This window comes from Manis javanica, chromosome 9 (genome assembly GCF_040802235.1).
Source record: "Manis javanica isolate MJ-LG chromosome 9, MJ_LKY, whole genome shotgun sequence".
NCBI lineage: Eukaryota > Metazoa > Chordata > Mammalia > Pholidota > Manidae > Manis > Manis javanica.
Window position 1 is genome coordinate 13,331,170 of NC_133164.1, and position 14,663 is coordinate 13,345,832.

At 42.1% G+C, this 14,663-nt stretch overlaps 1 protein-coding gene across 2 annotated transcripts in view; it reads left to right on the forward strand.

The window, feature by feature from the left end:
- The window catches only part of UGGT2 (UDP-glucose glycoprotein glucosyltransferase 2), a 178,919-nt gene that overhangs the window by 157,436 nt on the left and 6,820 nt on the right, over positions 1–14,663 (forward strand). For both annotated transcript variants that reach the window (XM_073212435.1, XM_037024986.2), the window contains exons 37-38: positions 10,031–10,147; positions 14,098–14,224. In XM_073212435.1, the coding sequence (XP_073068536.1) occupies positions 10,031–10,147; positions 14,098–14,224 (244 nt within the window). The remainder of the gene's footprint in view (positions 1–10,030; positions 10,148–14,097; positions 14,225–14,663) is intronic.

Sequence of the window (14,663 nt, forward strand, 5' to 3'; positions counted from 1 at the left end):
GAAGTGGCTGAGATGAGATGGCCCGCCGGGTTATTTAAAGGACGGATTCCAAGGAAAAAGGTGTCGGAAGGAATGGTGAAGGATTTTTTAAAATTAATAGACCATATTTTTTTAGAGCAGTGTTAGGTTTACAGGAAAAAATTGAGCAAAAACATACAAAGAATTCCCATATTTCTGCGCTCTCTATTCTAGTCCACTGATCCTATTTGTCTATTCTTTGACCAGTACTGCATTTTCATGATTACTGTAGATTATTACAGTAAGATTACAAGTTCAGTATTATCAGTCCTCTGACCTTGTTCTTATTCTTCAATATTGTGTTGGTTACTCAAGGTCTTTCCATATAGAGTTTAAAATCAGCTGGTCAATATCCATAAAGTAATTTGTTGGGACTTGATTGGGATTGTATTGAATCTATAAATCAAACTGGAAAGAACTGACATCTTTAAAATACTGAGTCTTTCTATCCACGAGCATGGACTATCTCTTATTTATTTAGATCTTCCTAAATTTCTTACATCGGAATTTTGTAGTTTTCCTCATGTAGCAGAACAAGTTATGGAAGATGCAAGCCTACGTTTACCTTAGGTTTTGGTGTGTGTGTGTGTGTGTGTGTGTGTGTGTGTGTGTGTGTGTGTGTGTGTGTGTGTGTGTGTGAACATAAATGATGTGCTTTTAATTTCAGATTCCAATTGTTCATTGCTGGTACATAGCAATTGACTTTGGTATATTAACCTTGTATCCTGAAACCTTGCTGTAGGTGCTTATTAGTTCCAGGAGTTTTTTAAATTAATTCCTGGGGTTTTCTGCATAAACAATCCTGCCATCTACGAACAAAGACCATTTTATTGCTTCCTTTCTAACCTCTATACCTGTTGTTCCCTTTCCTTGTGCATTAGCTAGGACTTCCAGTATGATATTATAATAGTACAGGAAAGGAACCTGAAGATATCAGTCCTGGAGCTTAGATGGCACAGCTAGCGTGCACACCCTCAAGCCCTCTGGTACAGAAAGGAAGCGTGTCCTGTTCTCTGAATGTAAACAGATACTCTCTGGGGTGAGGAAGGAAAGGCTTCTACAAGCCCTGGCATATAAACAAGTATCTCTGGGACAGGTATCTCTGAATCTCTTCAGAGGTCTCTAATATACTAGGCTTATTTGCCGTTAGACGTCCCTTAACAAAGGTGCCAGCGATCTCTCCTTAGAAAGCCCTGAGCAGAAAGGTGGGAATCGTCATGGGGCAGCGTCTCCTAACAGAAATGAAAGGTCACCTCGGAATATGCCGAGTGTGGTGGTGGTTGGCACAGACAGTAAGAGCAGGCGCAGTGTGGGTATGCACATCGGGTGCTCCAAAGCAGACAGAGGCACAGAGGCTGCCCATTGAGGGGAATGTCGAGTGGGGGGTTTCTGGGCCTCCCTCTTCATCTCTGAAGTGAGGGGTGTAGGCTTAGTCCCCATGCCTGAGTTCATTCATGATGCAAAATGATTGGGTCAAATTCAGTATTAAAGCTTAAAAATAGATATCCCAGGTTGCGTGTGTTTTGTTTGTTTGTTTGTTTGTTTGTTTGTTTGTTTGACAGGGCATCTCTCATATTTATTGATCAAATGGTTGTTAACAACAATAAAATTCAGTATAGGGGGGTCAATGCTCAATGTACAATCATTAATCCATCTCAAGTCTAATTCTTGTCAGTCTCCAATCTTCTGAAGCATAACGAACAAGTTCTTACATGGTGAACAAGTTCTTACATAGTGAATAAGTTCTTACATGGTGAACAGTACAAGGGCAGTCATCACAGAAACTTTCGGTTTTGATCACGCATTATGAACTATAAACAATCAGTTCAAATATGAATATACGTTTGATTTTTGTACTTGATTTATATGTTGATCCCACATTTCTCCCTTTATTATTATTATTATTTTTTTTTTAATAAAATGCTGAAGTGGTAGGTAGATGCAAGATAAAGGTAGAAAACATAGTTTAGTGCTGTAAGAGGGCAAATGTAGATGATCAGGTGTGTGCCTATGGACTAAGTATTAATCCAGGCTAGACAAGGGCAGCAAAACATCCACGGATGCAGAAGATTTCTCTCAAAGCAGGGGGGGTGAGGTTCTGAGCCTCACCTCTGTTGATCCCCAAATTCTCACCTGATGGCCCCCCTGCGACTGTGCCTGTCTTAGGTTGTTCCTCCCTTGAGGAATCTTACCCGTCTCTGGCTAACCAGTCCTCTTCCGGGGCCATACAGGGAAATGTAAAGTTGGTAAGTGAGAGAGAAGCCATATTGTTTGAAAAGGTTAGCTTTTTACTTCTTTGCAGATTTATGCCCTGTGGGTTCTATGCCCAGCACTTGTCTCGAGGTATCTTTACCACCTGGAGGAATTATGATACTCGGTAAATTCGATATGAGGCACGAATTCTATTGAAGGGTTGTAATTAGGAAGAAAGAAGAAAAGCTACAGATGTAGCATATGGAAGGAAACATGGGAGGATTGATTATTTCTTTGACATATCTTCTTGTAGAGTACTTTAAGTATGTATAGGTTTTAAACTACTAACTAATTTGCACACACATATTAACATAATAGGAATATGGTGACATAAACAAAGCAAATCTATAATTACCATCCATCTCCAGTGAAGCCAAGAAAACCATTTAGGCACCCTAGGCATTTGTGAAAATTTGTCTATGATATGATAGATATTGTCCAGCTGTGCTTGAACCGTCTGAGAGAAATCAGACAAATTAAAGCAGCCCATTTCTGGGATCTGTTCACATCCCATATGTTCTTTTAACCGTAGATAGTCTATAGTCATAAGATTTTGGAGTGCTACACCTTGCACCCCTCCCAACTCCTGGTTGAGTTCCAACAGTACAGATCCGGTCAAATTCGTTGTCTCACTGTATGCACATGCCAGCCTAGACATCTCCCTCCTCATTCCAATGGCAAGTCCAGGAAACAGTGAGGTGGACACAGCCACAACCGCAGCATCGCCCAGATCCCTGTGGAGGCTTTTTGATGCTCATCCCCCGGCACGAGTCCTCCAGAGAATGCTGATGCCGGAAGCTCCTCCTCATATCGTATCTTAGTTCATTTTCTGGGTATCCAAGCTAGGCCTTGATCTTCTGCATAGAAACAAACAGACCCTTTGCCCACACTTTGACATGCCCTCTATACCACTGTGCAGAACTCATTGGAGGTCAGCACACAGTAACTGCTTTTTTTTTTTTTTTTTTTATTAAGAGAAAGGAATATTATCAGAAAAGAGTACCTCCATAGCTGATCATCTGACACCCTTTAAGTGATCAACATTAAGGATATTTAAAGCATGCGTTGATCTTTGATTTACCAATAGTTTTATCCTATCAAGGAGTAATCCCCCTTTTCTTTCTTTCTTTTTTCTTTTTTTTTTTTTTTAATTTTTAATCTATACCTACATGAAGAATACTATGTTTACTATGCTCTCCCCTATATCAGGTCACCCCTCACAACCACATTACGATTACTGTCCATCAGCTTAGCAAAATGTTGTAGAGTCACTACTTGTCCTCTCTGTGTTGTGCAGCCCACCCTCCCCTTTCTCCCTCCCCCCCATGCATGCTAATCTTAATACCCCCCTTCTTCTTCTCCCCCCCTTATCCCTCCCTGCCCACCCATCCTCCCCAGTTCCTTTCCCTTTGGTACCTGTTAGTCCATTTTTGGCTTCTGTAATTCCACTGCTGTCTTGTTCCTTCAGTTTTTCCTTTGTTCCTATACTCCTCAGATGAGTGAAATCATTTGGTATTTCTCTTTCTCCGCTTGGCTTATTTCACTGAGCATAATACTCTCCAGCTCCATCCATGTTGCTGCAAATGGTTGGATTTTTCCACTTCTTATGGCTGAGTAGTATTCCATTGTGTATATGTACCACATCTTCTTTATCCATTCATCTACCGATGGACATTTCGGTTGCTTCCAATTCTTGGCTATTGTAAATAGTGCTGCGATAAACATAGGGGTGCATCTGTCTTTCTCAAACTTGATTGCTGTGTTCTTAGGGTAAATTCCTAGGAGTGGAATTCCTGGGTCAAATGGTAGGTCTGTTCTGAGCATTTTGATGAACCTCCATACTGCTTTCCACAATGGTTGAACTAATTTACATTCCCACCAGCAGTGTAGGAGGGTTCCCCTTTCTCCACAGCCTCGCCAACATTTGTTGTTGTTTGTCTTTTGGATGGCAGCTATCCTTACTGGTGTGAGGTGATACCTCATTGTAGTTTTAATTTGCATTTCTCTGATAATTAGCGATGTGGAGCATCTTTTCATGTGTCTGTTGGCCATCTGTATTTCTTTTTTAGAGAACTGTCTGTTCAGTTCCTCTGCCCATTTTTTAATTGGGTTATTTGTTTTTTGTTTGTTGAGGCGTGTGAGCTCTTTATATATTCTGGACGTCAAGCCTTTATCGGATCTGTCATTTTCAAATATATTCTCCCATACTGTAGGGTTCCTTTTTGTTCTATTGATGGTGTCTTTCGCTGTACAGAAGCTTTTCAGCTTAATGTAGTCCCACTTGCTCATTTTTGCTGTTGTTTTCCTTGCCCGGGGAGATATGTTCAAGAAGAGGTCACTCATGTTTATGTCTAAGAGGTTTTTGCCTATGTTTTTTTCCAAGAGTTTAATGGTTTCATGACTTACATTCAGGTCTTTGATCCATTTTGAGTTTACCTTTGTATATGGGGTCAGACAATGGTCCAGTTTCATTCTCCTACATGTAGCTGTCCAGTTTTGCCAGCACCATCTGTTGAAGAGACTGTCATTTTGCCATTGTATGTCCATGACTCTTTTATCAAATATTAATTGACCATATATGTTTGGGTTAATTTCTGGGGTCTCTAATCTGTTCCACTGGTCTGTGGCTCTGTTCTTGTGCCAGTACCAAATTGTCTTGATTACTATGGCTTTGTAGTAGAGCTTGAAGTCGGGGAGTGAGATCCCCCCTACTTTATTCTTCTTTTTCAGGATTGCTTTGGCTATTCGGGGTCTTTGGTGTTTCCATATGAATTTTTGAATTATTTGTTCCAATTCATTGAAGAATGTTGCTGGTAATTTGAGAGGGATTGCATCAAATCTGTATATTGCTTTGGGCAGGATGGCCATTTTGACGATATTAATTCTTCCTAGCCATGAGCATGGGATGAGTTTCCATTTATTAGTGTCCCCTTTAATTTCTCTTAAGAGTGACTTGTAGTTTTCAGGGTATTGGTCTTTCACTTCTTTGGTTAGGTTTATTCCTAGGTATTTTATTATTTTTGATGCAATGGTGAATGGAATTGTTTTCCTGATTTCTCTTTCTATTGATTCATTGTTAGTGTATAGCAAAGCTACAGATTTCTGTGTGTTAATTTTGTATCCTGCAACTTTGCTGTATTCCGATATCAGTTCTAGTAGTTTTGGAGTGGAGTCCTTAGGGTTTTTTATGTAGTATCATATCATCTGCAAATAGTGACAGTTTAACTTCTTCTTTACCAATGTGGATTCCTTGTATTTCTTTGTTTTGTCTGATTGCCATGGCTAGGACCTCCAGTACTATGTTAAATAACAGTGGGGAGAGTGGGCATCCCTGTCTGGTTCCCGATCTCAGAGGAAATGCTTTCAGCTTCTCGCTGTTCAGTATAATGCTGGCTGTGGGTTTATCATATATCATTATGTTGAGGTACTTGCCCTCTATTCCCATTTTGCTGAGAGCTTTTATCATGAATGGATGTTGAATTTTGTCAAATGCTTTTTCAGCATCTATGGAGATGATCATGTGGTTTTTGTCTTTCTTTTTGTTGATGTGGTGGATGATGTTGATGGATTTTCGAATGTTGTACCATCCTTGCATCCCTGGGATGAATCCCACTTGGTCATGGTGTATGATCCTTTTGATATACTGTTGAATTCTGTTTGCTAATATTTTATTGAGTATTTTTGCATCTACATTCATCAGGGATATTGGTCTGTAATTTTCTTTTTTGGTGGGGTCTTTGCCTGGTTTTGGTATTAGGGTGATGTTGGCTTCATAGAATGAGTTTGGGAGTATTCCCTCTTCTTCTATTTTTTGGAACACTTTAAGGAGAATGGGTATTATGTCTTCTCTGTGTGTCTGATAAAATTCCGAGGTAAATCCATCTGGCCCCGGGGTTTTATTCTTGGGTAGTTTTTTGATTACCATTTCAATTTCTTTGCTCGTAATTGGTTTGTTTAACTTTTGTGTTTCTTCCTTGGTCAGTCTTGGGAGGTTGTATTTTTCTAGGAAGTTGTCCATTTCTTCTAGGTTTTCCAGCTTGTTGGCTTATAGGTTTTCATAGTAGTCTTTAATAATTCTTTGTATTTCTGTGGAGTCTGTCGTGATTTTTCCATTCTCATTTCTGATTATGTTGATTTGTGTTGATTCTCTTTTTCTCTTAATAAGTTTGGCTAGAGGCTTATCTATTTTGTTTATTTTCTCAAAGAACCAGCTCTTGGTTTCGTTGATTTTTGCTATTGTTTTATTCTTCTCAATTTTGTTTATTTCTTCTCTGATCTTTCTGCTGACTTTAGGCCTCATTTGTTCTTCTTTTTCCAGTTTCGATAATTGTGATGTTAGACTATTCATTTGGGATTGTTCTTCCTTCTTCAAGTGTGCCTGGATTGCTATATACTTTCCTCTTAAGACTGCTTTCGCTGCGTCCCACAGAAGTTGGGGCTTAGTGTTGTTGTTGTCATTTGTTTCTATTTATTCCTTGATCTCTATTTTGATTTGTTCATTGATCCATTGATTATTTAGTAGCATGTTGTTAAGCCTCCATGTGTTTGTGAGCCTTTTTGTTTTCTTTGTAGAATTTATTTCTACTTTTATACCTTTGTGGTCTGAAAAATTGGTTGGTAGAATTTCAATATTTTGGAATTTACTGAGGCTCTTTTTGTGAGCTAGTATGTGGTCTATTCTGGAGAATGTTCCATGTGCACTTGAGAAGAATGTATATCCTGTTGCTTTTGGATGTAGAGTTCTATAGATGTCTATTAGGTCCATCTGCTCTACTGTGTTGTTCAGTGCTTCCGTGTCCTTACTTATTTTCTGCCCGGTGGATCTATCCTTTGGGGTGAGTGGTGTGTTGAAGTCTCCTAAAATGAATGCATTGCAGTCTATTTCCCTCTTTAGTTCTGTTAGTATTTGCTTCACATATGCTTGTGCTCCTGTATTGGGTGCATATATATTTAGAATGGTTATATCCTCTTGTTGGACTGAGCCCTTTATCATTATGTAGTGTCCTTCTTTATCTCTTGTTACTTTCTGTGTTTTGAAGTCTATTTTGTCTGATATTAGTACTGCAACCCCTGCTTTCTTCTCACTGTTGTTTGCCTGAAATATGTTTTTCCATCCCTTGACTTTTAGTCTATGCTTATCTTTGGGTTTAAGGTGAGTTTCTTGTAAGCAGCATATAGATGGGTCTTGCTTTTTTATCCATTCTATTACTCTGTGTCTTTTGATTGGTGCATTAAGTCCATTTACATTTAGGGTGACTATTGAGAGATATGTACTTATTGCCATTGCAGGCTTTAGATTCGTGGTTACCAAAGGTTCAAGGTTAGCTTCTTTAGTATCTTACTGCCTAACTTAGTTTGCTTATTGAGCTGTTATATACACTGTCTGGAGATTCTTTTCTTCTCTCCCTTCTTATTCCTCCTCCTCCATTCTTCATATGTTGTGTGTTTTGTTCTGTGCTCTTTTTAGGAGTGCTCCCATTTGGAGCAGTCCCTGTAGGATGCCCTGTAGAGGTGGTTTGTGGGAAGCAAATTCCCTCAGCTTTTGCTTGTCTGGGAATTGTTTAATCCCGCCATCATATTTAAATGATAGTCGTGCTGGATACAGTATCCTTGGTTCAAGGCCCTTCTGTTTCATTGCATTAAGTATATCATGCCATTCTCTTCTGGCCTGTACGGTTTCTGTTGAGAAGTCTGATGTTAGCCTGATGGGTTTTCCTTTATAGGTGACCTTTTTCTCTCTAGCTGCCTTTAAAACTCTTTCCTTGTCCTTGATCCTTGCCATTTTAATTACTATGTGTCTTGGTGTTGTTCTCCTTGGATCCTTTCTGTTGGGGGTTCTGTGTAATTCCATGGTCTGCTCAATTATTTCCTCCCCCAGTTTGGGGAAGTTTTCAGCAATTATTTCTTCAAAGAGACTTTCTATCCCTTTTCCTCTTTCTTCTTCTTCTGGTATCCCTATAATACGAATATTATTCCTTTTGGTTGGTCACATAGTTCTCTTAATATTGTTTCATTCCTGGAGATCCTTTTATCTCTCTCTATGTCAGCTTCTATACATTCCTCTTCTCTGGCTTCTATTCCTTCAATGGCCTCTTGCATCTTATCCATTCTGCTTATAAATCCTTCCAGGGATTGTTTCACTTCTGTGATCTCCTTCCTGACATCTGTGATCTCCCTCCGGACTTCATCCCATTGCTCTTGCATTTTTCTCTGCATCTCTGTCAGCATGTTCATGATTTTTATTTTGAATTCTTTTTCAGGAGGACTGGTTAGGTCTGTCTCCTCAGGTGTTGTCTCTGTGATCTTTGTCTGTCTGTAGTTTTGTCTTTTCATGGTGATAGAGATAGTTTGCAGAGCTGGTACAAGTGGTCGCTGGAAGAACTTCCCTTCTTGTTGGTTTGTGGCCTTCTCCTGGGAGAATAGCGACCTCTAGTGGCTTGTGCTGGGCAGCTGTGCGCAGGCAGGGCTTCTGCTTCCTGCCCGGTTGCTATGGGGTTTATCTCCGCTGTTGCAGTGGGCGTGGCCTGGCTGGGGCTGCTCCTCCAAAATGGTGGAGCCCCGTTGGAGGGGGAGCGGCCGGGAGGCTATTTATCTCCCTAAGGGGCCTCTGTGCTCCCTGCTGCCCAGGGGGTTAGAGTGCCCAGAGATCCCCAGATTCCCTGCCTCTGGTCTAAGTGACCTGTCCTGCCCCTTTAAGACTTCCAAAAAGCACTCTCCAAACCAAAACAACAACAGCAACAATTAGAGAGGGAACAGAAAAAAAAAAAAAAAAGGAAAAAACAGTTGATTTTTTTTTTTGTCCTCAGGCGCCGGTCCCAGGCACCCGCTCACTGGTCCTACTGCCCTGCCTCCCTAGCACCAAGGTCCCTGTCCCTTCAAGGCTTCCAAAAAGCACCCACCCACTGGTCCCGCAGGGAAAAATGCGCGATATTCTTTGTCCTCAGGCGCCAGTCCCAGGCACCCTCTCACCAGTCCCACCACCCTGCCTCCCTAGCACCGGGGTCCCTGTCCCTTTAAGGGTTCCAAAAAGCACTCGCCAAAAAGAGGAAAAAAAAGTGGAAAAACGCGGAGTTTCCTCCGTCCTCAAGTGCCGGTCTCAGGCACCCGCCCACCGGTCCCGCAGGGAAAAACACGGGATATTCTTTGTCCTCAGGAGCCAGTCCCAGACACCCGCTCACCAGTCCCGCCGCCCTGCCTCCCTAGCACCAGGGCCCCTGTCCCTTTAAGGCTTCCAAAAAGCACTCGCCAAAAAGAGAAAAAAAAAGGGGAAAAACGCGCGATTTCCTCCGTCCTCAAGTGCTGGTCCCAGGCACCCGCTCACCGGTGCCGCCACCCTGCCTCCCTAGCAACGGGGTCCCTGTCCCTTTAAGGCTTCCAAAAAGCACTGGCCAAAAAAAAAAAAAACCGCCCTGGTTTCTTTCCACCCGCCGGGAGCCGGGGGGAGGGGCGCTCGGGTCCCGCCGGGCTGGGACTTGTATCTTACCCCCTTCGCAAGGCGCTGGGTTCTTGCAGGTGTGGATGTGGTCTGGATGTTGTCCTGTGTCCTGTGGACTCTATTTTAGGAAGATTTTTCTTTGTTATATTTTCATAGCTCTATGTGTTTTTGGGAGGAGATTTCCACTGCTCTGCTCACGCCGCCATCTTGGCTCCGCCTCCGCGTGTGTTTTTTAACACCGGTTTACAATCTAAATGCATCTTCAACTTCTTTGGCTTTGACTCTAATTTCTGTACCTCTTTGTTTAAATCATTTTTTCTGTAGGATCTTCCAAATAATATGATTTACCAAGTTGCCATTAAATCTCTTCCTCAAGACTGGCTGTGGTGTGAGACCTGGTGTGACGATGAGTCCAAACACAGAGCCAAAACAATCGACCTGGTGAGTGTGTGTGCACTTGTGTGTGTGCACATGTGGAAGTGTTCAAGGAGAAATATTTTCTGTTTTACAAATGGAAAGGCACACTGCTGCTCATCATGACTCACTGTTACATTTACTTAGGTGAGCAAGTGGAAGGCTGTGTGTGCGGCGCCAGGAGCACCCCAGGTCTGGCAATTCACTGAGAGGTCTCAGGACTGAGGATATAGTGGTGCTCTGGGCTGGGATTTATTCCGGGGGAAAGAAACATAGGAAAGGCAGCAAAGGGAAGATGCCTGGGGTTTGCCCAGAGCAAACCAGGTGCAAGCTTCCAAGAGTCTTCTCCCTGTGAGGTTACCCAAGACAAGCTTCTTGCCTTCAGCCTGGAGAAACTCCACACCATATGTGAAATACTGTCTCCCAGGGAAGCTCAATAGAAATGCAATGCCCAGGGCTGGTCACATAAGCATCCCCTCTGCCTGGCATATACCAGAATTCAGAAAGAGAGCAGGTGTTCAGCATGAACCATGCTGTGTGCACAGTTTAGGCACAGCGAGCCGTTCTTAGCAGGGAGGGGCTGGCCTGCTTGTGAAACCCAAGCTCCCAGACACCAGCCAGGGATCAGCCTTGCAAACAGGCCTCTGAGAGTGGTAATCCCAGGCTTGCTATCTTAACTCTTTTTTGCACAAGGGCTTTTGAAAGAAAGGCCACGAGCTAGCTGAAATGCCTGTGTGTTAGCTATCATCTTATCATCATTTAGCTTTCTTGCCAGTATTTTTCCCAAATGAGGATAACTAAAATAATTCTGTATCTATTTAAATTATCCCACACATCTTTTTTTCTTTCTTATTTTTAAGAGTTTTTTCCCCTAGATTTTCACTTTAAGTAGTTTCTGCTACATAGTTTAACTGTCATAGACATGAAGTATTTCAAACTTATTTCTTGTCCAACTGCCTAGAACTTATTACATTCCAATACTATGTTGTCTTTTGTGGTTCCAAGATACTCTTCTTTTTCTGACCACATGGTTTTTCTGTGCTAATTTAAGTATAAAATAATTGTTTACAAGAGCTCCACTGAAGAATATACTTCCAAAATATCAGAATTCATACAGTTTTAAACAAAGCAGGATGGTAAAACATAGGAGCATTTTTCCAGAAATGTATAAGAAGAAAGTAGTGCACCGGCTTACCAGGACGCAGCCACAGGTGATGCCCTGGGGCAGAAACAAGTCCGATGGCATTGCCAGGAGGGCAGCAGGGGACTCTCCTCTGGAGCATCGCTGAACATAACTTCATAAGATGCTGCTCAGGTGGTGTTGGGACGTGGGAGGCTAGCAAAGGCCTCCTTGGGATCCCAGACACTTAGGCCAGCATGTGCACCCCTGGCAAATCCCTGGTCCCACTGGCATCACCCTCACAGGGACACGTGTCCTGCCAGTAGGGAGCTTCCTGGTGTGCTGTGAGGCAGGGACCAGTCTCCGTCTGTCTTGGGGCTTCTGCTGCTCTAGGGACTTGTCATCCTCGGTAGCCGTCTGGAGCTGGGCTGTCCAGTCTGGCAGCCGCTCGCCGCATGTGGCCAGGAGCCAGGAGCACCTAACACACGAATAGTCTGAACTGAGATGTGCTGTGAGGTGTAAAATACACCGGAGTTTGAAGACTCCATATGATAAAAAGAATGTGAAAACATCTGATTACTAGTTTTTATACTGATTACATGAATGATTACTAACATTTTGGATATACTGGGTCAAATAAGATGCGGTATTAAAGTTTCACCTGTTCCTTTTTTATTTTTATATGTGACTTCAAGAAATTTAAAATGACACGCGTGGTTGCCATCCTGTTTCTGTTGGATGCTTGGATAGTGTTGATCGGGGGGAAGGGGAAGGAGTGTGGAGGGGCGCCTGGAGGCCTCGGCCCCTGGGCGGGAATCGACGTGTGCCCCGAGACCGAGGAGGCGCTGACAGTCGTCATTCTGGGTGGGCAGCTACCTCCTCGCAATAGGTCTATATTGAAATAGGACAGGTGGCATAAATTTCGGTGGCCAGCCTAACCATTTCTCCCACAGAAACACTTAAAAATGAGAGAGCATGATATTTTGGGCTGACTTCTTGGGGGAAAAGTTAAGGGAATACAGAAAAACCCCACAGAAATGGCCTAACGGAGAGGGAAAAGCATGGTTAGTGGTATTGACGGTGAGATGGAGAGGGTCTGCGAATGCGCTGACACCACCGCCTCAGCTCTGCGTCAGTGGAGGTTTGTCAACCAGGCATTGCCAGTTGGGGCCGCCGCCTCCTCTGTTCGGGGCCCTGCAGTGTGGGGCTGGGCAGGATGTGTAGCTGCGTCCCTGGCCGCAGCCACTAGATGGCAGTAGCGGCCCAGCCACCCCTGTCGGGACTACCCAAAACGCCCCAGACCGGGCATGGTAGACCCAGGAAAGCAGTGTTGAGATAGATAGTAAGGGGAAAAAAATATAGCACAAAAAACTAAGGAGATCATAGCATCTTTATTTTAATAAGTTTCTGACACAATTAAAAACAGAAAAACAGTTCCATTACCTTTATAGGTCATATCACCTGTAAAGTAATTTCTGCAAAAAATATCCTGTATTCCACTTACTTAAGGAATGTATTACTATAGGAAAAAAAGTCCACAGTGACTGAACCAAAAATATATGGTGAGGAAAGGATTTAGAGAACAGGCTCATGGCTCATCACCAAGAGCTTTCCCATAAGGCATTAAGGAGAAGGCCGGTTTGGCAAGCCCAGGAAAACGTACGCAGAAGAGAGCTTCAAGATGCCTCTCTGTTAACGCTTTGTGAAGAGCAAATTGCACGCCTGCGCAACTTTGGGGAGTTTATGCTCCTCCCACAGACTCTCCTGTCTCAGTGAGTGACATCTCCGAACACCGGGGTCATCTCTGACCCCTGTTTTCTCATGGATCACATCCCGGCCATTAGCAATGTCAGCTGTACCTTCAGAGGCATCCAGAATCAGATTCTTCTCAACCTTCTCCTGTACTTTTTGCCTCTTAACCTTTATTTAATTTCCCAAGAAACTCTATATAGTAGGACCAGTTGCTAACTAAGTAGTTTAAATTGGCCATCTGTTAGCGAACCTTGGAGATGACCTTGTTTTTATTTCCTCCTTTGCAAATGAAGAAACTAAGATTCCGCCCACCCACCCCCAACACACACACACACACACACACACACACACACAGTTAGGTGACATGTACAGGCCTTACTATAGTAAGTGGGGAGTTGGAACCCTGCGGCTTGGGGGTCCATGTCCGTTTGTTTTTCCACTCTGCCATACGCAGACTAGCTAGTTACTTTTGTAGTAAGAGATTTCTGGGCTATTCTGCATTTCACAACTATCACTATTTTGACAATTGAACTCCAGTTAACCGAATTTTAATATCGCAATTGCTAATTAGAACCAAGGCATGTGAAGGGGAATGAATGCGTTTGCTAAAGAAAATCAAGACATTTTTAAAGGCTGACAAGTGGTTTTGTCTGTGGAAAACATAAAGTATATAGAATCAGATTTTTAGTCCAAAGAAAAGAAAACATATTTATTAATATGGTCTTCTATGTTCTTTTAAAGAATGGTCATATTATGCAATCTTTTGTCAAACAATTTTACAGAATTGTTGGACAAATTTCTTGTGCACCATCAGAATGTCTTAAACAATTTTTGTCTAAATTTCTGATTGAGGTGCTTACATTAAATCCTTTTCACTTACATAAACTGATTTGTTATCTCACTGAATTCTTTGTCTGTTAAGGTAATTACTGTATTCCAAATATTTAGCACTTTTATAAAATTCATTTCTGTATCCTCAGTATGTAAATTTTTTTCCCTCTTTGGCTTTCTTTCCTTCTCTGCCTCCTCTGTATCCTCAAGCATTTCCTTTATGTTTCCTGGAGCATGGTTTTCAGTAACAAAACTTTATTTTTTAAACTTCTAGTGCAATAATCCCAAAACAAAAGAGCCCAAACTAAGAGCTGCCGCCAGGATTGTCCCAGAATGGGTGGCATATGACACTGAAATACGACAACTGTTAGATCACCTTGAAAACAAGAAGAAAGATGCAGGTAAGTCATGCTTCTACAGTTCTGTGAGCTACACGTTGCAGTAAGTGAGATAGAAAAGCCTGTGAATCATGCTTATTGAATTACATTAAGTAAAACTATGAAATATTAAAAACTCATTTCGTAGTGAAGTCTTCAAAGGATTAGGTCAGAATTTCACTTTTACATGGACTAAGCTCACAGATTTAAAACATGGATAGAGAATCGATTCCTCCATAGATGTAGCTTCAATTCATATCAGCACATATGGGCAAGATAGCATCTGCCTCCTGACCCAAGATAAGAGGTAAAAAACAAAAGGTAAAAAATTGCTTGTCTTTAAGAACACACTCAATTTCCCAAGTGTGAAAATCCAAGCCATGAAGTTTAATAAAAGCCTTACAGAGCTAACAAGAAATATTATCTACTACCTCCTGAATTAATCTCATAAGAATATCAATTT